The 21,421-nt window shown below is 40.4% G+C and overlaps 1 protein-coding gene across 1 annotated transcript in view; it reads right to left on the bottom strand.

Annotated features, from left to right (window-relative positions):
- rapgef6 (Rap guanine nucleotide exchange factor (GEF) 6) overlaps nt 1–20,437 on the bottom strand; it is a 117,338-nt gene extending 96,901 nt beyond the window's left edge. Inside the window, exon 1 of the mRNA XM_026328026.2 lies at nt 20,029–20,437. Coding sequence (XP_026183811.1) covers nt 20,029–20,103 — 75 coding nt within the window. The 5' untranslated portion in view covers nt 20,104–20,437. The remainder of the gene's footprint in view (nt 1–20,028) is intronic.
- Between the last annotated feature and the right edge of the window lie 984 nt (nt 20,438–21,421).

Below are 21,421 nucleotides of genomic sequence, written 5' to 3'. Positions count from 1 at the left end.
TTTAAGAAGAACTGGTTAATTTTAACAACTTTTAACAACAACAATCTTCGTTTGGTGACGCTATTTTATCCACATTTTACAGTAACAGTAGTTTAGTGTGTGTGTTTCAAGCATGCAGGGTGCTGACATTCTGACATGTGGCCTGCTAAAATATGCCTGTTACTCATACATAAACATGTTGTGGCAACACAGAGCTAGACCAGTCATACAAAATCAAGTTGCTACAGTACAGACACTATTGTCCCACCCACCACATTTCTCCATTTCCCATCAAGAGCTGGTCTATTCACATAGAACTCGTGATACGATGGGGCGCTCCTACATGAGTAAGAAAAATGCAGTGTGCAGGCTGTACAGTAGGTCATCCACCTGGTGTGGCAAGAAAACCTTTAGAACATGCTGCCGGGTTCCAAATCCTCCCACTGATTCTCTGTGAAAAACTGCCTTTTCAGGTGGAGTCGGGTCTCGTCTCCAGCTGAGTCTGTCTTTGTTCAGAGTTCAGCCGTCCCACTCCCACCTCCGCCAGAATGCACAGTATGCCCATCGAATCCGTCACCGACACAGAGCGGATATTGTAGACAGATGATACAAAACGCCCCTTCAAGCTGGCAGAACAAACAGACTGGCTAATATCCTGCCTGCATAACCAGCCTTTAACATGAACATTACATAGAGCACTGACTCCGTCAAGCCTCTGTGTCAACAATGTGCTACACTGTAGTATAACACGTTCGAGCGCCAGCAACCTACACGCTTATATGTACATTATATCCAAAAAAAACATATATTTTAAGATTTAGAACGTGCCCCAAAAACATTATACGCTCCAACATTTAAAAAGAACCCCAAATAAAAAAACTATGAGAAATGTATCAGTATTTTAAAAGACACATTATACACATTACACACACACACACACACACACACACACACACATACATATATATATATATAACCAAACAATGTCAAACTGTCAAACTGGCTGCACGAGATGGGAATTTATACCCTAAACCTAAGTGTGTGGGTGGGTAGAGAGAGAATTACTGCTTAAAGCAAAGTCATGTCAAGCAGGTGAAGGGGCTGCACTCCACCCAGGGACTGCAAAACTAACAATGTGCGATATACATCTGCATACTACTACATACTACATATACTACAGTATACTACATATGATACCATCAAACTAATGTATTTGACCTTTTTGCCCCTGAAAAAGCTGTACAACAGTCACAAATTAACCACACCTGGGTGCTTTATTTATTATTGGTATTCATTTGTATTTGTGTGTGCTAATATGCGCTAATAACAGTTAATAACGTCTGCGTTTATAATAATATGGTGATTATTTCCACCATGCTTCAACTAATGCTTCTTGTTTGCACTTGGATAACTACGAGTGAAAGCTAGACTTTTATTCTAGATAGAACATCATCACCTTGGATTTAAATAAAATACCAAAAGCAGAGAAAAATATACCCTTGGTCATTGTTCAGTGTGTATATAGCAGCATAATCTCCCTAGCAGACATTTAAAGGCTCAAGTAAAAGCTTAACATCAATCATGATATAATGTTAATATGCCTAAAGCCTAATGGTTTAAACCCGGGGGCTTGTTGAGTCAGCTATGATCTCTTAGTATCATAACTCCTGGCAGGATCTTTATCTATAGAACACAGAAGCTCAGTGACAATCCCCCACTTCACTGTGCAGCACAGCCTTATCACTGGTTTGGAGGTTTCAAGGGCACATCTTTTTACACACAGCTCAGTCTCTTTTCTACTCAAAAGACACTATTTCCAGGATCAAACCCAGGTTGGAGAGATGGGTTTGAAACGTCTTGCACAAAAAGCCTGAAAGACTTTTTCTCTGCACAATAACATCCTGCTGAGCAAATCAATGAAACCATGGAGCGACACTGGCAAACGCCTACTAAGGAACAATGCTGGAAACAAATACAGCGCAAGGCCTGGAATCCTCAGGGTTTCCGTGCTACGAAAACTGGAGTTGGGTTCATAAAAAGCACCGTGACGACAGTCGTGGTGCCAGTGGTGGAGTGGGTGATGGAAACAGCAGAAAAGAGGGAGCGTGAGCAGTGAGAGGCATCGGTCGTGACCAGAAAAGAGAAACTTGTGCTTGCCTCAGACTTGCGGCATATAAATTGGACAGCTACAGTTACCCTACATGCTTGTCTAATCACCAACAAAACATGGAGAAAACAGTGAAACTGAAATAGATACACCTTCTGTATAGATGATGATTAGTTAGAGCAAGTAGGAATAGATTTATAATATCTCTGCTTCCATCCCAGGAAGGATGCCAGCACTTTGCATCACTTTGTGCAAAACAAGATAAAAAGCTGAAACTGTCACTTTTTAGTTTGTGTACCATAATTTCTGACTTTGTACTGGGAATGTCTGCTCCTTCTTTACTCCTACTAGAGCAGGGTGAAGAGTAAGTCTGGCCCTAAAAGCACCACGCCAGCTGCCATTAATCCACCCGCCAAACCAAAGAGCCACACACATACACACAAAAACACTGCCACACACAGAAATGGAAAGTCTGACCATTTATGCATTTATGTAGCCTTAGCTACAGTTTTTTCACTAAAATGAATGAAGTAGACATAGGAAGTTTCTTTCTTTCTTTCTTGTCTGCAAGGAACTTACTCTGGCAGCAGGAAAAAGGGCATAAAAACTCTTACACGTTTCCATTTTATGCTTTCTTTGTTGCACTGAGGTACAGTATTTATATGTCTTTCCACTGTACAATCAAACACTGGCTAAGGAAATCAGTCGGATGTAAGTCATTACTGTCATGTTTTATTGATGAGAACAGTCAATATGGCTACTTGGAAGTCACAGCGATGCAGCCCACCATCAATATCAGCCTCATTATTTGACACACAGGGAAATTACATTTTGTTCTATCATGACCCATAAATTAAAAAAAAAAGTTCCAACTCATGACTTAGGTTTATGTTTCATCAACACTAATTATATTGTACTTCCTGCCCTAACTCGTTATTAGGTTGTACGAATTTCAAAGTCATCTCAGACAATTTCAGAAATGTTTTCCACTCCCTCATCATCAGCATTCATCTATCATTTCATGACAAGGGAACACACTGCACCTTTGTTACTTGCGGTAAACATTTAACAGTAAATATTAATTATTCGGGCTATAGGTTCTGAGAGTTCCACACTTTGAGCTACTGAGATTTTCATCACACAGTTTTAACCACATTTATCTTTCATGCTTCTGCTTTTCTAACTTCTCCTGTCTCTGTCTCTGACAGATTGTGCAGCGCATGAGAGGTTTACATCTGCAGCAGACGTTAGAGACTTAACACAGAATACTGCGGTGTACATGGCTTCATAGCCACAGGCAGGTGTCACACAGCTAAGCTATGGAACTGATAGCTGATCTCTTTCACCTATCTGTTCAGACAGGCAGCTCTGCTTCTCACACTCGCTGCACTGCCATAAATCAAAAACAGAGCCAGGCAGCGTAATCCTATTCTTTCAAACTTTGACTAGAGACTACAAAGAGAAAAAAAAACAAAAAAACACCAAGGGTCTAACAATCCCTCCCACTATTGTTTAATTTGGTTTCATGCGAGACTCAGGTCATGTATGAACCAAGTGAACCTGGATTGCATGGTTTCTCTAGTGAGAGCAGAACAAACATCAGTAAAATTCAACCACAACTAACACTCAAGAAAGGGGACTTGTAAGTATGCTTCATTATTCTTGGTTAGATGAAAAACCACCAATCATCCTTTAAAGGTTTCCTATAAATGGTGTCTAGGGCCAAAAAGCCAGCATTTACGCTGGAGCTGGGAGGCCACAGGAGCTGATGAGGGATTTTATGCAGAGTGGACACAGTAAAGTTTTAGAATAGACTAGAAGGTACACATTTAATACAGATGTTAAAGTAAAACCAACACATTTCATGAATGATTTTTAAAACATATTATAACCCTGAGAAAATGTCTCCATATGCTTTACGGTCTTTAGATGAAATTCTTATCCAAGTGTAGTTGCTCTGATGTCTCTTACCGAGAGCAAAAGAAGCATGTACGTCAACACGTGGGTATGTGCTAGCATTCACATGTACTTTGAATATCTTTGCATGGAAAATACCAGTGTGTCATGCTGAGTCAACCATCAGAAGCCAGTGCACCATGTTATCACCTGAGTTACGCCATTAAATTTCAAGCTATGTGACACACACACACGCACACACACACCAAAGCACACACACCAAAGCACACAAATCCCTTCTAGTGAATGGTCTATCTGTGTAGATATAATGACTACAGTCTAGATACTTGAAACTTTCTCAGCTCTTAGACAAGCATAGCGTCTGCATGCCGAGTACATTAACTGGAAAGACTGAAGGTTAACTGCCTTGCTCAAGAGCACTAACAACATATATTTCACAAGAGCACTGTTTCCCAGGTTACACAAAATTCATGCAGCCACAAAGTGAAAAAGAAGAGCACAGTGAGTGTGTTGCTAAAGTGGTGGCAAAGAACTGAAATAATGAATAAAGCAAATGAAATAAAGCAAAACCTTGAGAGCTTTTTAAAGTGTTTTCTGTTTTGGAGAAGGACGTTACACTGTATAAACAAACAAACAAACCTCGTGACAAGAGATAAACCCTTCAATTCTTTCATGGCCACTGTTACTGTAGGTGGAAAGAAAATGTAATAATAAAAATGTTTACTTCTTTGTAAATGAGCAAAATTCAATCAGATCGCAAAGGTAAAAACCGACAACCAGCCTGCCTGTAACTGGCTGGAGATCTGCCTGTATCTGCCATCACAGCTGCTGAGTCAACAGCCCTCCTCCCACGATGCACAGACCCCCTCACATTTGTACAACACTTAGTGTGAATTATGCAAATTGGCAAATTGAGGCTGATCTAATGTATCAATAAACTGGACTGAGTGGGCACCAGGGCCTCCACTTGGAAGCAGACAAAGTTACTTTCCAGGTCAAGACTTTTGCTCATGGTGGGTGGGGAAAGCACTGACAGGTGAATAGATTTTTTTTTTTTTTATTGGTGGTGAATCAATTTAGCCGCCAGCGAATGCAAAGTTTAGATAGCTTTTAGTTTTGCAAGATGCACCAGATTTTTATTGGGTCTCCCTGGAAAGGTGAGTGTGAAATGCTTAAAAGGGCAGCTATAACAGGCTACCTGTCTCTGTGCAGCAACTCTCCACTAGAACATTGATTTTTCAATATTACATTTTACCAACACTCAACTAAAGGGCTCAACTAAAAGCATAAAAGTTAAGAATTTACATCATCGTGATAAACGGGAGTAGTTGTATGTCACATTATAAGTGGCATGCTGCACCAATGTACCAATAATGTGAGCTCATTCTTATATTACAGTTGGCACACGTGTAATTAGTGTTACAGTAGTAAAACTGAAAGTAGAAAATAAAAGAAGTGTCAATCACATCATCAAAATGATCCACAGCTTTAGGGTATTGAATTCATTGATTTTAGGACTATAGTTTCTTCCTACAGCAGCAATTTAGATTAAAAGGTGAAATCCAGGATGAGAACTGTAGTTGTAATCATTTGGCAATCACCTACAGTCCAAAAGCCAATCAATGGAGTGACATTTGAAGAGTTTGAGAGAAGCTTTCCAGTTCGCATGAGTCAGATTAACTGATCACATGACTTTGGATATTTTGTAAACTTGAGTGTTGATGGGATATGGCCCAGATTTTAACCTGTGCTTACATGAACCTGTTGATTATAGTTCAAACTGCACAACCGTCTGATAAGAACAGGCTGAGATTGACCTGACAAAAGTGTGTGAGAACTGTCGACTGTGTCACACGCTACGCCCACAGCAGCATGTACAGCTGTATAATGGCAATGTGATTACTTTAGAATTAAACCGCAGCCATAAATGAAAACGACACCTTCAGTTAATCTGGCAGCTCATGTAAAAATCTAACTATTTGCTGTTCCGTTGCTGGCGTTGACATTGTTACGTCTGCCATTTTGTTTGATCCGTAACCAAGCAAATATTGACAGTATCTTTGGTCCAGGCTACTCCTTTGGTGGTGCCCTTGGTGGAACATTATGTGTAGATACTCTTCAACTAGAGCCGACTGTTTGTGATCCCTCAGATTATTTCTAAACAAACTAAAGATTATTATTTATTAGCCTGGTTGAGGCCAATGTATTGCTAATACAAAAGTCTCCCTCTAACCTGTTCATTTATTGTCAGGCTGTAATTTTTACTTCATTATTGATTATGTGCACATGTACTAGGGCTGTTTAAAATGTACAAAAAGGCCCAAAGCTGTTTTATTCCAGTCTTCGAGTGTCTTGTTTTGTCAGACCAACAGTCTATAACCACAGATTTTCTGATCACTTCAAACATTTCATCGATTAGCAAAATAGCTGAAGGTTAAATCTATTTATTTTTTTGATTAATCAATTAATGAAATGTCCAAATGTAAGCTCTCGTGTTTACTAAAATAATTACTGTTAAGTCCTGTAACTGACGTCCTGTTAATCTGACAATCTCTACTTTTGTGAATCCAGTTTTCCTGTTTCTGTGCTAATTTCTTTTTTTACAATACCTTTGCTCTGACTCACATATTCACCAAAAGCATTATAAGGATACTGCTTTAAATAACGTTCATGTGGGAACCCATGTATGGAGTGGGTGAGCCTTCTCTTATGAATTCCTCATTCATTATTAAAAACAATCTTGTTGGTGAAGCAGGAAGGAAGTTCAGTGAATCCAGCTGTCACATTCCCATCATTCCAGAGGTGACCACTCTGCATTCCTTTAAAACCTTTCAACAAGCTTTTGCATTTGTCATTTATAGGGGAAATCTGTGGTAAGAGAGCACAGAAGCTGCAAGTGGGAGGGGGGGGGGCCTTCAATACGTTGAGGGCCTTACAAGTGAACTATGCTTTGTTAGATTTGTTGTATTGTGTATTATTGACAGATAAGTGCCGACAATCCGACTGTTTCCTGTAAAGCCTTACAGTTAGAGGCGATGTTAATATAAACACACAATGTACATGAGTCTTACTGGACAGCAATGGTTCAAAAGAGGCTGTGCAGGTGTACACACCACTAGTTTTTGCATGAGTTGGAGGAACAAGCAAACGAGTGATCCAGAGAATGGCTTAGTGAGTATTCAAATGACTTTCTGTACATGAAAGACAAAAGAAAAGGTGCGTAGGTGAGTGAGTAAGCAGTTAACGATTGTTAAAAAAATGAACAAATAAAACAAGCAAACTGAGGGAAATGAATGAAAGTCGGGAAAGTCCGTCAGCAAGTGATTAAAAACTTGTCACACCAGGGACTGAGTGAAAGAGTGCGAGTAAAAATAAATAGCTCAGTAATCAAACTATAAATATTGTGTTAGCAGGTATTTTATCACTACATCGTGCAGGTTGCACAACATTAATACCCATGTTCTTGTAAACCAAACCACTTCTGCTTCAAGGAACAAGGAACAAACCATTTCATGTATTCCCACTCAGGATAACTATTTGTTGCGCAGCAACTCTGCCTCCAGGTGTATACTGCTGAATTCCATGCACGCTACACTAGATGGGGTAATGCACAAACCTGCAGACACTGTACTTTAATACTTTTATATGTAAAACTGTATTCCAGGCACATTTAAGCAAATACAATTTGTCACTTTCTGAACCAATGAGAACAGCATATATTCATCATTCATCTACATTCATCATTTCCAGCCTGGCTTCATTCTTGTAAAGCATCTGAGAAAGTGAAGCAAACTGGTTTTGCATCATCAGTCTCTCAGACAGGAATGTTGTCGGTACAAGTCCTTGTAGCAAAATCTTGTTTTGACTTAACAAAGCACATTGTTGTGATCCCTTATCTCTGGCTCCAAACTTAGCTCCACCTGCAGCAGATTAGTGTGTCTCTGTTAGTTTATATTACAAAACAGGTAAGTTGCTGCACTCACTCACTGTGTGTGAGGCATGTAGAGACAGAGGAGGATAATATTAACTCCATTTATAATTTTTAAAAGAGAAGCATAACACAGAAGGGAGAAGGGAGACAACTTTCTCATTTGCTCTCTAAATCTGTTACATATGAACAATTGAAATCATTGTCGTTTTATTCAAAGAGGCTGGTTAACGTGCTGCTACAATACCTGCACCCTGGTATTGTTTACAGAATACATAGGTGTCGGGGCAAACACCGGTCAGCAGCTCGGGGTTTAGTGCTGTGATGTGGACAGTGACTCAGTGTTTCCACAGTGGGATCTGCCAAACAAGGGGCCTCCTACAACACTGCTTATGTCAGCACTGCAGACTCAATCACACTCAACAGGAGCAGCTGACAGGCAGTCATTTTCAAATGGACAGCTGATGCAGGCTGGGTATGAAGGTATCCTCTCTGATCCATAAGTGACTGACGGATCCATAAACTCAGGATCCAGACTCAGATCCAATTTTTGCATAGAAAAATCTTGGAATATGCCCGAGTGGTGGGGGAAGTGGCAGACTTGGCAAAAACAACCGCAGATTACTGGTATCCATTACCCACTGTGCTGTACATCTCCCTTTACCACAGTGCCATCAGATCTTTTTCATGTATCTTTTTAACTACAATGTAATGGAACAATGTGAACTTGGGATTTCAATCTTACATATTTCTCTATAATAATAAATATAACACTGACGACTAAAGCACAAAAAAAATACTGAAAAACTTTGCTAACTTGCTTCATCAGAACTGCGGGAGTGTGGTTCAATCAGATCTGAGTAACAGTGGTCTGGCACCATCAGCAAACAACCACACAACTTTCATCAGATTTTGATTCGATGCCATCAGCTTTTTCCAACCAAGCTAACGTAAAACCAGCAACAGGAGCCCATGACAACTACACTAAAGTCTCATATACGATTTACCCCAAAAATGTCATTATAATAAGAAGATGGGGGAGAAAACAGGCAGCTGCAGCAATTATTCAAGTATTAACATGCAGGTTAATCATAACAGAAAACTTTTTCTGTAACTGATTAATAATCTGAGTCATTCTTTATAAAGAATGCTAAATATATATATATAGTATATTTTCTGGTTTTCAAAGTCTTCGATAAGAGTAAAGAAACAGAACAAGGGAACGTTAGGGCCATATTCTGCACCAGAACTTCACCAGCTCAAAAAGATTTTTGTGATTATACACTCAAGGACTTCAGGCCCCCACAAAGGCACATTATTTGACTCTGTTTTTCTTACACCAAAAAAAAAAACAATGTCAGAAACAGGTCATGGTTAAAAATGTGTGAACACATACAAGAATAACAGTAACTGATCCAGAACCCCTGAGTGAGAGTACATTTCTATGGTTCCCCCAGCTGAAGTTAAAGAACATACACAAAGTACTGGAGGGTGTGTTGCAGGTGTGCCGCTTTGTATTACCTTCTAGGCTTGTGCTGATTGGTAATTATAACAACTACTGACAACTGAAGACTTAAGCACAGGTTGTTTTTCAATTGGCGCTCAACATTAATCATTCCAAGAAACTCCTTAATTTAAAGCATCCTGTTTGTGTGCCTGTTTTCATCGGTCAATCCTGGGGCCAGGGGGGAGACAAGTGCCCAAAACACTGCAACCCTCTACTTGTGCACTCAGCCAAGAAACACAATGTTGTTTCCAAAAAACCCATGAAAACCATGTGAAAGGCAGCACTCCAAAAAACCTAAAAAACAAAAAGACACTAACCAGGTCAAAGAATGTTTGACTACATTGACTGGACAAGTCAGGGTTCATGGCTTTAACAAAAACTAAATATATAAAGGTTAACTGTTTTGAGTATTTGCCATATTTTCTGGATTACAAATGCAAAAACTGGGTGACGACTTCCCTGAGAGACAGTTTAAGGATAAAAACAAAAAACCACTGAAGACTCCCAGTCGCCACAAACATCATAATCATAATTACTGACACTGAAGAAACCAGAGAACAGCTGATTAGGGAGCTATATCCATTTTAATTTGTGAATGTGAATTAGTCACCCCCCTAAATCACTTCATATTGCATCAGTGTGTAGTACTGCTTTACACAACCAGCTCATAGACCGGTCAGACAGACAGCGGAAATAACACACACAAGCATTTTAAAACGGCAAAGTCTTCGACGTCCTGACTCGTCTCAACAGAAATCAATGACAATATTTCAGGCCTCTGGAGAAAACCTGTTCATGGGCAACACAAAGCAGCAGCTACAAGTTTCAAATAAGAAAGCACAGCAGTTCTTTTCCAGCTAGTGCTCCCTCGTGTATCAGCACTGCCTGGCTCCCATAAGGAACGCTGCTGCTGCTGCTGCTGCTGCTGACTACAGCCGCCTCTCTGAGGGGTTTACAGGGCAGCATGTTTGAAACCCACCCCACACAGGGAGCAGGGTTTTTAGTGTGGGAATAAACAAGAGTATTTGAAGTCCTGAAGGTCAGAAATGCAAGAACCTACAGGTGTGTAACAAAGAAATAATTACTTTGTGTTTCTAAAGTGCAGTTTGGTGGAGGGTATGTTGTTGTTATGGCAGGTCCATTTGGACATATTCCAGGCATTATCTGAAAGAAGCTGCATGTGGACAAGAGCTCAACACTTTAATGAACCACAGGTTTTACACATGCTGTCTCACAGTTTTTAAATCAGTATCTAGAGAACAAGAAAATGTATGTAGTTACATAAAGACAGTTCACATGGCTTTTCCTTTAAAAACATTCTTCCTGCTTTACAAATTTTCTGAATTTTAACAATTCAGTGTATTGCAGAGATTTGGTACAGTACAGCACATTCACAGGACATGTAAGTATCTGCTGGTTTCCTTTTCTAACACACATTGCAGACCAGTTTTACAAGTTCATAAAAGTGCCTAAAGAGTACTGTGGCAACAGGTTCTTACACAGGCTGCTTCCTGGCCTACTTCTTCTCACACAGAACTAAAATAGCAAACAGCCAAGACCGAAGGGTTTTTGGTGGCACTGCACACTGCTAGTTGTAAATCTGAACAGCAACTTTAAAAATCATTCATTTAAGAGAGCGCCATGTTTTGGTGTTATGTAACATTAAGAATATTTTAAAAGAAAATTGTCATGAGAAAACAAAACAGGAAAAAACTTTTCCAGACGAAATAACTCATTTTCTTTTGTTTAATATTACTTTCTTTTTGTTTATCCAATCACAGCATGAAAACCATCTTCCTCTATCTTTATTTCAATTCCTGTTCTAGCAGGTGCTCACTTCACAGACACAGCATCTGGCAGGGAATGACACCTCTGACTGAGGTTTCTGACTCCTGTCATTGTCAGAAATGAAGATCTTATAATAAACCACACACCAACGGCTGCACCAACCAGATACCTAAATATAAGGAAAGTGCAAATATTCCTCGAGATATTGGGAAAATAACAGACTTATTTAAACAACACTGCATTCAAACTCATCAAAGTATTTTACTTTAACAATTTATTTATTTGACACAACAGCTTGCCTTGTGATGGAAGCAAATGACCTACATATGTTTAAAATCTCAAGTTAACCCTGCAGGTGGAGCCCACCTGTAGCGTCAGTCTGCATTCCCTGAAAATGAAACAGGTCAGATCTCACAGTATCTGCCCGTTCACGCCTGCTGTCCTGCGTGGAATGCAGCTGTACTGCATGCATGCTCGCCCTGGGAACCTTTGGCTGCTGGGCTGCGAGGCTGATGGCACCCACAGGAAAAGCTGATGTGTTTACATTCAGACAATACCAAGCAGGACCAAAGCCAGCTGTTGTTGTGACCAACTGTTAATAAAGGTTAGACAGGTTTTTAAAAGTCAAACATTTGGCATTAGCAACGCCGTCGTCTCATTGCATGATTGTGGCAGTGAGCTACAACTAATTACTACCAATTATCACTTTTCTTAGAAGGATTAAGTGAGTAAACGCAACTGGCTCTAAGCTGGTGCAGCTGCTGATGACTGATTATAATGTATGTAATGTATGACTGATTATTCTATTTGCAGTATTTTAGATATAACTAAATACTAATTAACTAATTACTAAGTCTATAGCTGTGGTTCCCAAAGTGGAGGGCGTGAGATTTGTTTGAGTATTGATAGCAAAAGTTGAGATGCTTCTGCACCGGAAGAACTTTTTCACATTTCTTAAAACCTTTGAAGGAAGTCCAAAGGTTTTTTTCCAAAGGAATCTTTGTGTTGGAACTGCAGGAAGTGAGAACTATAATATTTCTTAGAACGTTCTCATAAGGGACCTTTTTAAGCTTCTACTTCGGAGCAGGAACTTTTCAGTACAAAAGCAACCATGAGTGCCGTACATTTTGAGGTCCATTCTGCCGACACAATACAGAAAACAGAATCAAGTGTAAATGTGAAAATTAAACCTCATCTTAAAAAAGGAGTGCTGTATAAAACATTTAGCTGCCACTGGTTTATAAAACGCTGTAATATCACAAGGTGCTGTCCTCCAACTGCAGCTAAACGAGCCATTAGCACGCTAGAGGCCATGTGAGGTTGTGCAAGAGCGCTATGAGCTAAATGCCAACATGCTGATGCTAAGCAGGTTTAATGTTCACCATATTCACTCTCTTCCTGAATGTTACCATTTGCTTATTAGCACTAAATACACAGCCCAGCTGAGGCAGATGGGAATGACGTTAGTTTAAAAAGTGTTTGGTTAGAATTCAAAGCACTTGATAAACTGAAATGAATGATAATCATATGGCTAAGTGAAAAGCTAAGCAAAATGATTACAATTCGACCTGAGGGGGGCACGATAGCACGGCGAGATGTTTCCCCTAAAACCATAAATAAGGAGTAAATGATGGTGCTAGTCAAAACGTCCAGGGATGACTGAAGTCATTCTGATTCCTCATCTGGAAAACATTACTGCCTGTGCCAATACATCTAGTATTTGTTAGGAGATAAAACAGAAAAGATGTCTATAGGATGTTCTGAGTTATGGTGACAAAATAAAAGCAGGGTGTTTGGAAGAACAAATCACCCTGGCATAGATTTTTCCATCTGAAACATTAACAGTAACGCCATGTTTTCATGTCACCAATTTAATAATAAATAAATCTGTGCTATCACTGAATGAATAGGCCTCGTGTAATTTTCTCTGTATCCATATACTGCAGCTCTGTCCTGCCAAACAGGCATTAAAATCTAATTTAAAAACACTATTTCAACTGAGTGTTTAATGTGTCATTTCAGAAGAGGCAGGTCACTTTGACTGTGTGAACTAGGCACAAAAAAAAAAAAAAAGTCTTCAGTCTTTTAATACATGATGTGATGAATTGACATTTTAACAGGCTACATAACAGTGCGTTTTAAAAACAGTCATGGTGCCCTTGTGCTGTTTCTCAGGCTTCACCAGGCAGCAGACATATACACAGTGGAGAAGTAGTGTCACAGATCTAACCAACAACCACAAACCATAGAGCAGAGAAGGCTCAGAACTTGCTCAGTAAAACTTGAGTCACGACTGTATTTTAGCGTCTGTCTCACTTAGGAGGGGCCTTTATTGGCTCCACAAGGGCAGCTTTCAGTGGCCCGGGTCAGGGGAAGGCTGTGTTTATTCGCCCATTCAAACACACACTCACACACACACTCACACACACAGTGCCCCCCTCTCTCTCCGTTTCACACACTGCCTCCTCTGTATGCTTTAAATTTCCGACTCTCTCTCAGCCCTGCGTTTCGTTGGCACATTCTCATTTGTTGATGTTGCTATTGGCGTGTGAGTGTGTGTGTGTGCTTTCTGAGTGTGGGAGTGTGTACTGAAGGTGCGTGTGTGACGTGTTGCGTTTATATCACGCTGGATTTACTAAAACCTATAACTGGGAAAACTCAGCCTCGGTTTCAGGATGTTTATAGATTGAAGCTTTGAGGTTGCTCAAAAACAGGTGTGCATCCATCCCAAAGCATCTCAGCCAGAAGTTAAAAAGGCTTTGTTCAGACTCAACATCAGTCCTGCATCAAAAATCACACCCCCCTTGTTCATTTCACACTGTTTCGCCACAGTGCAAATCCTGCTGCAGAGGGCTGGTGGACAAAAATATATATATATATTATAATATGCAGGGTTATCCAGTGAAAACACAGTGTGTCGGCCTATCAAAGACAAGCAAGCACATATTTCTGCAAGATTACTTTCCAACAAGGACAGATATTTCTATTCTGCACCTCACAACAGTCAAAACAAAAGCAATAGTAAATCGTTGTTGATATGATCTTTTCAGAATTGTAAAATCCTGCCTCACAAGCTTTTTGTGGCTCCAGTGGGTGAAATCTGATAAACTGCTCCAAGTGATACCTCTTGAAATCTCGATAATCTGAGGGGGGTGGAGTGAGAAGAAGTGAGTTAACCAGACCTCTGTAGCCCGCTTCTTATTACTGCTTGAGATTAATAGTTCCAGCTTGGATTTGGTGAGAGCCTCTAGGTCTCCCACCCAATTCTTCATTTGTCACGACAACTTTCTTCCTAATCCTGTTTCTGTCTCGTATCAATTCTCTTACAACTTTTTGGTTGTATTTTTTCCGCCCTTCGTTTTCTCTGTATTTGCACACACATTGACTTGTTTTTCTTAACGTCCTCTTCCTTTTCATTCATGTTCCCACAGCTCTGAGAGCATGTGCGTCTAGCATGTCAGCTATGAGCGGAGGAATGCGGTTATACTGTACAGATGCCACTCTGACAGGAAGAGCCACCACGTCAGTTTCATAACAACAGATGCCTAAACATCAGGTCATCCAACAGCGTGAGACACTAACACAGAAAAGCAACCAAACGCTTAGACCTTCCTCTGACTCTGGCAGAAATTCTCACACACACCAAACATAAGCTATAGAAACCCTACATCTAAAAAATAACTTCTATTATAAAAAATAAAAACACTAAAACTGTTGTTTGTGCTTTTTAAAACACGACTTTCACTTTAGATTTAAAAGGGCTGAGATAAAAATCAACAAAGAGAAAGTATGACATAATTCACAGCTGACATATGTCACAACAAACATCTGATACACTCTCGGTCCTGATGCAGTCAAACCTGACCTAACTAATAACTAACTAATAGACTAAAGAAGAAAAACCAATATTAACTTTAAACAAAAGAATAACTGAGATTCTGTCTATTATTTTGAATATATATATATATATATATATATATATATATATATATATATATATATATATATATAAACTAAATAGGCATTAGTATGTACTTTAAAATGTACTTTTATTTGCATTCACTCTGAGCAGTCTGGGACAGAGAGATGGAGATGACTAATATTGCAGGCTGATCCGTATATTCATGTGTCTCCTTTAAATGAGAGACAGCCAGCTTGAACCAGCCTTCAAAGATGAGCCCTCAGGCCTCTGTCAGGATGACGATGGTGACTAACTGGTTTTCACCTCAGCTCTGTGTGAACACGCATGTTTGTTCACATTTTACAAAAGCACTCGTCAGAATGGAAAGTATTTACACACCGAGCAAACCAACATTAGGAGGGAGGGGGTCTTAACCTCTTATTGTGGCCACAACAGCAGCTGAGTACTCACTTCTTTGTATTTATCTTATTTGACAATATCAGCATGGACACACTGCAAAGAAAAGCAGTCTATGAAGTCCTGCAAACAAATAGGAGCAACATGGATCCTATTAGTAGTATGAAACTCTTCTGCAGTCAGCAACATTGATGGAAGTCTCTAAATAAAGGTGAGGCAGTATGGGAACATATATACTGTAAATAACAAAGTGTCTGTTTAGGTCAGTGTTTCCCAAACTGATGGTTTTATTTGCCCTTTTCAGTGGATATTCTTTTGCCTGTAAAAGACTTATCTGGTATCAATTACATTATATTGAATGTCAAACTGACCATCATCTTTAACTGGCATTCTCAAGAGCAGCAGAAATAATTCTGGGTAAATCTGCTTGACTTATTGTTTCTGAGTGTTAAATTATTTAAAGTCTTAAGAGCTGAGTAATAAACATGAACTCATTCAGTCACTCTAAATTCAGTTTGAAGAACGCTAGCCTACAGCTGAAACGCCTGTTTGATTAACTCAACAGGAAATTAATAGCCCGCTATTCTGATTATCAGATCATCACTGAAGTCTGCCAAGTATTCAACATTGATTTGTTCTGGCATCATTTGTGAGAACTAGCTCCTTTTCTCTGCCTGATTTGAAAGTAAATTAAGTCTTTTGGGGTTTTGCAGCCTGAACCAAACATTTTGAGGATGAGATCACCGACTTGGCACAGCCAGCAGCTACATTTAGCTTTGTTTAATAGAAATTAGTTTAATGCATCTTCGACCAACAAAAACTGTTTTCTAACGATTAGTGTCAGACAGCGTTCTGTGTCTTCACTTCCATCTACTTGTGACGTAAGCAGGTCCTGAAGTTGTGTGTGGCACTGAAATAAACCGCGGGGGGGGGGGGTGTGTTTGAGGCGTCCCGCACGGGCAACACACCGACGACCTCACAGGAGACGGGAGAAGTAAAGCGAACTGGAAAAGGACTGGGAGCAAGAGAGAAGCTGACTGAGCTGTACATGAAACGCACATGCACTAAGCTATTTGTGCATAAACATACATATGCTCCTACAAATACAGTGTGAGGTCTGCAGAAACACACACATACACACACACTCACGCACAGGTCTGCTCACTGCTGTTTCCCACGGTCCTCTGTGGCCTCTTTTCTTTAAACAGCCAGAGTGAAACACATCAAACCAAAAGGCTTCAATTTCACATCCTGAGCTCAGGGGAGATATTTTACTGTCTGACTTCTCTTTTTGTGTAATGTAGAGTTTAAGTCTGGCCAACTGTTTTGAAATGTACACAATTAGACTTTTTACCATGAGATTTTTGTGCAGTAAACAACAAATCCTGCTCAGAAAACTGGTCTATGCCAAGTTGATGTGGCAAAATCTGTCAGAGATGAATTCCTGATAGAGCACATATATGTTGTGGTAAATAACAAAACCAAATAATATGTCTTATTAAAATGAATATATCATCTAGCTCAGCCAATTTCTAAGTGTGTGGAGCTGAGCAACTGGCACGAACGTTGAAAGAAATACAGAGGCAGCATTATCCTTTAACTTCAGTCTGCTGAGCTGCGTCAGCAAACCACCAACTTCTGCTTAAGATGAACACAGCTGCTTTTGAAACGTGTTTCTTTGAATGCACTCCAAGAGCAGAGCATGGACCACACACTGGTCTGCATCTCCGATCCTCTTCACAGGGCTTCACTGTTTGCTTGGAGAGCAAGAAGTCACCGCTTAAGTGTGTGTTCCCCTTTCTCTCCCTTACTTGCACCTTCCCCAAGGAGCCTGTGGCTTTGTTACGGCTGGAATTCCCATAAATGTCCGATCTGTACTGGGCCGCCAGAACCATTATAAGTCACCTGATGTGATTTGTTGTCTGTTACCACCAGGGCATCTGGATGGCACTGGGAGAGGTGGGCAGACAGGGAAAAGATGGAGGGAAAACTGGGAAAAGTTGACGGTGCATATAGTTTGCGGTGGGAGACCCGCTGAGCCAAACATCTGGACAGGAGACAGATGTACCTACAGCACATCTACAACTTTCACTGCCAGGAAAAGTACCTGATTATTGTAAAGACTTTGAATAAAAGGTGACAGGGGAATAAACTAATAATAATAGACACAGCAACAGGGCTTCAACAATCAATATCATTTAAGTGTCCAGAGTGCAATGTGACTCAGTTTGCTTGAAAAATAAATGAAACAATCAAACAGAAACACACTTGGGATGTTTACACTGAGAAAAAAAAAAAAAAAACATGGAAAAAATAAGATTAAAATTAAATCACAAGTATCAAATTATTTGTCAGATCCAAGTCGCAATGTCTTTCTAATGCAGGTTTTTCCAACTATCCCTGCCCTACCAACTTCTGATTGGCTGAACACAACTGATCCAGGTAATCAGCAGTGGGTAGGGCAGGGATATCTGGAAAACAAGCAGGGCAGTAGCTCTCAAGGACCAGGCTCGGAGACCACTGGTCTAATTGGTAGCAAACCACATCTACCAGCACCTAAAGCTCGCTCATTAACATGCTACATCTTATTTATTTCCAAAGCACATTTCCCAGATGTGCAGCTCTATGTGCTGAGGTAAGAGTAGCACTGATCTCTTCATCTACCACAAGTGAACAGCAAACTTTCCCAAACTATTCCTTTTCCTCTTTCAGTTCCACTTAAGAGTATTTGCTGCCAACCCAAATCAACTACTTTCCAGTTCGTACAAAAAAAAGTCCTTAGATGCCAGTTAGAGAATCAAACTCATTTACCGTAACAGCCTTGGTCCTTATCACGGGTTCATCTGTATAAGGCCTGAGCTGAAAGTCAACTCTTGAGTCTGCATCTGGAGGCCACACGTCTGTTCTCATACACAGGTCAAGACTTAATAAAAAAAACAGCTGGTGATGTGGCAGAAGACGACACAACACATGTAAACATTTGTATAAGACACAAGAGGCAGAACAGCTGTACATCCACAGGCCTGCTCGAAGAACCACGAGCACCAGGGTCTCACGTCACACTGAGACAAGATGGGGAGTCTGTTTAGTTTTACTGAGTGGTATTTGAGAGTGTAATGATTTGTCTGTCTGTGACCACTGGCTACCTAATGCTGGGTGAACATTACCACCGTTTATCTCGAAGCATTTACAGTCTGTTTAATTAGTCACAGTGCTGTGTGGGATTCAAACCTGAACACGCCGCCTTTTTGTTCAGGCAGGGCTTTGGCTTTGGTTTCCACGTAGCAACATCACACCTTGATTTCAGGCACAGATGTGCAGTAGCTGAGCAGTTCTCAAGCAATGAGGAGGATTATTTTATCTGTGAAAAATATTTGCACAACTCAAGCGCCCAACCCAGCCCTGAACTTTTTAAATTGCTGCACGGAAACTTTCACCTTGTATGTCTTCGGCTCGGCTAAAATAAGACTGTGAGAAAAACAGCTGTTTTCCACTGAATTCAGAGGCATAAGGTTGAGTTTGTTACCAAATCACCACTTCGCTGCTTTGTGTCATATATTTGTGGACTAATGCATGGTTGTAATGGTTTGCTCAAACATAGACAAAAGCCCACTGTGAAGGTGTTAAAGAGTTTTTACCAAACACGTACACAACAAACAAACAGAGGATCAGCGGCCTAAGAAGGGAGCTCTGTGAAAGCGTCACACAGCGCTGACATTATCTCTACTCTGACTTTTGAAAAGTGCATGTGCCTCAAAAACTATCAGCAGCAGCTGAACATGGACGGGAGTACGGTGTGAGCTATTTTTGGACAGGGAGCGTAACTAAAGCAATGACAAGCCAGCTGTGTTTCCACAGCTTCATGAGGGGAGGAGGGAGGCGGGAGGAGACAGCAGCACTCAGTACATTCAACTGGCCTCATTCAAACTTAGGTTTACACAGACCATGTCCCGGGCTTAGCCGTAAGTCCTGTGCTGGGAAGCTGTGAAGGTATGTTTTGCTTAGCAAGACTGTATTTGCAGGCCCAGAATGCAGTGCGGTGAGAGAGGGTTCTCCCAACCCCTGGCTTGAGCCCATTTTATCCTAAAGTTTTTAAAACTTTTTAGACTCAATTCAGTAGGGGACCACCGACACCCTCTCCAGGGCCCAGTGTAGTCCCTGCACCCCAGCTTGGGCACCACTGAAGGCTCTGACACAGTTAGTCCTGTGTGGTGTAGTAAATTAGTGTTTAGTTTTTTTGTTTTTTTTTGGAGCTGTGTTTGATCTGATAAGGACTTTGCCCATAAAAACAGCATAGTAAACGTTTTTAGTGTTACAGACTGTTACTGGAGTCAGGTACTGTGTGTTTGTGCTAATTAGCATGTGATTTTACCGAAAAGTATTTATTATTTATTAAAGTATTTATTTCTCCAGCTGAGTGAACACTTTGATTTAGGCTAACATTAGCAGTTGAGGCTAAATAAAGGAACGCTTGTTTTGTTTACCTGTGCTGTCCGCAGCGAAGGCGGTTTCTTCAAAGCCAGTTTGAAAGAAGTTTCCATGGCTCCGGTCATTTTCATAACTTCGGCTCAAATCCACTTTGAGGACTTTTAGTTCCCCTTTAGCTAATCTCACTTCTCCTAGCTGCTCTCTAACCGACCCGGGCTGAACAAACTCACATCCCCGTGGATCTTGTCCTCGCCGAGCCGAGCATGGATGGAGTTGAACGCTAAGTTACTCCTAAACGCACCGACAGGACGCTCCGGGGAGGAAAAAGCAACTTCACTTTAAACTACAACGAGTCCGACACAGAGTAGACGCCGCCGAAGTGTGACAGAAAGTCGAACCTCCTGTCTGGAGTTCTGTACATTTTGGGAAATATCCACCTCGGTGTCTGCCGTCCGTCAGCTGCAGGAGTTCAGATTTGATCCCTCCTCCTGCCGATCCGACTTTACGACATCTGTCTGGAGCTGCGTTCAAACGCCGTCGGAAATAACCAACATGTTCTAATATTCAATCACAGCTGTACCTGCAGGGTGGCTATTTAAAAGCTTTCTGTATAGTAGTAGTCTATATATGCTTTATGTTTGTTTATTGATGTGTTTTACACATATTGGGAAATATTGGCTGAGGAAATCTTGAAGCAGATATTAAGATATTTGTACAGAGACGTAGATATTCAGCTATACACAAATACACAAACCCAATGGTGGAGTCCTATGTAAATGTGGAAAAGTATTAGTATTAAAATCTATTTAAAGTACTGTTTTATATTGTATATATTTATATTTTACATTCTAACCACAAAAGACGTCTGCTCATATTCACTAATGTTAGTCCAGCATAAGCTCTTGGTTATAGTTTTGTTATACTGTAGCAGAAAAAGCCCTGCGGGGGTTGGAATAGTGCTTATTTATTTTGTAAAGGCAAATAGTATCTTGTTTCTTTAACCTAAAGTCCTGCGTCAACGGCGTAACAACCGGCGTTTACAAGTGGTGGAGCTAAATTGTCCGAGCACTAAAAGCAGCACTTAAACGCAGTTTGATCCCCCCCACTGACATGTGGAGTCAGATCTCTGCTGCTGCTGCTCAAAATATGAAATAATCGGATTCCTGTAGTCCGTTTAAAATCAGAAACTGAATCAAGACATTTAGATCTAAGACTTCAGTAAAAAAATATTATTTTAAAATTCATTTTACAGTGAAACTTGTGCTGCAAACGACTAAGTTACAAAAATGCCATATTTTTTTGGATCACCCTCTGAAATATCCAATCACGCGTGATTACATTGCTACAAGAGGGACACTGATATTTGCTTTTGGTGCATTTACTTTTAAGACACTCCTTTCTTTATTATATAACTTTGGTGTGTGTGCTCGTTTCCTGTTGCCTCTTGTA

The sequence above is a fragment of the Mastacembelus armatus genome, chromosome 14 (assembly GCF_900324485.2).
Source record: "Mastacembelus armatus chromosome 14, fMasArm1.2, whole genome shotgun sequence".
NCBI classification, from domain to species: domain Eukaryota; kingdom Metazoa; phylum Chordata; class Actinopteri; order Synbranchiformes; family Mastacembelidae; genus Mastacembelus; species Mastacembelus armatus.
The sequence above is the reverse complement of the archived record's forward strand: the minus strand, read 5'-3'. Positions and strand labels throughout refer to the sequence as shown.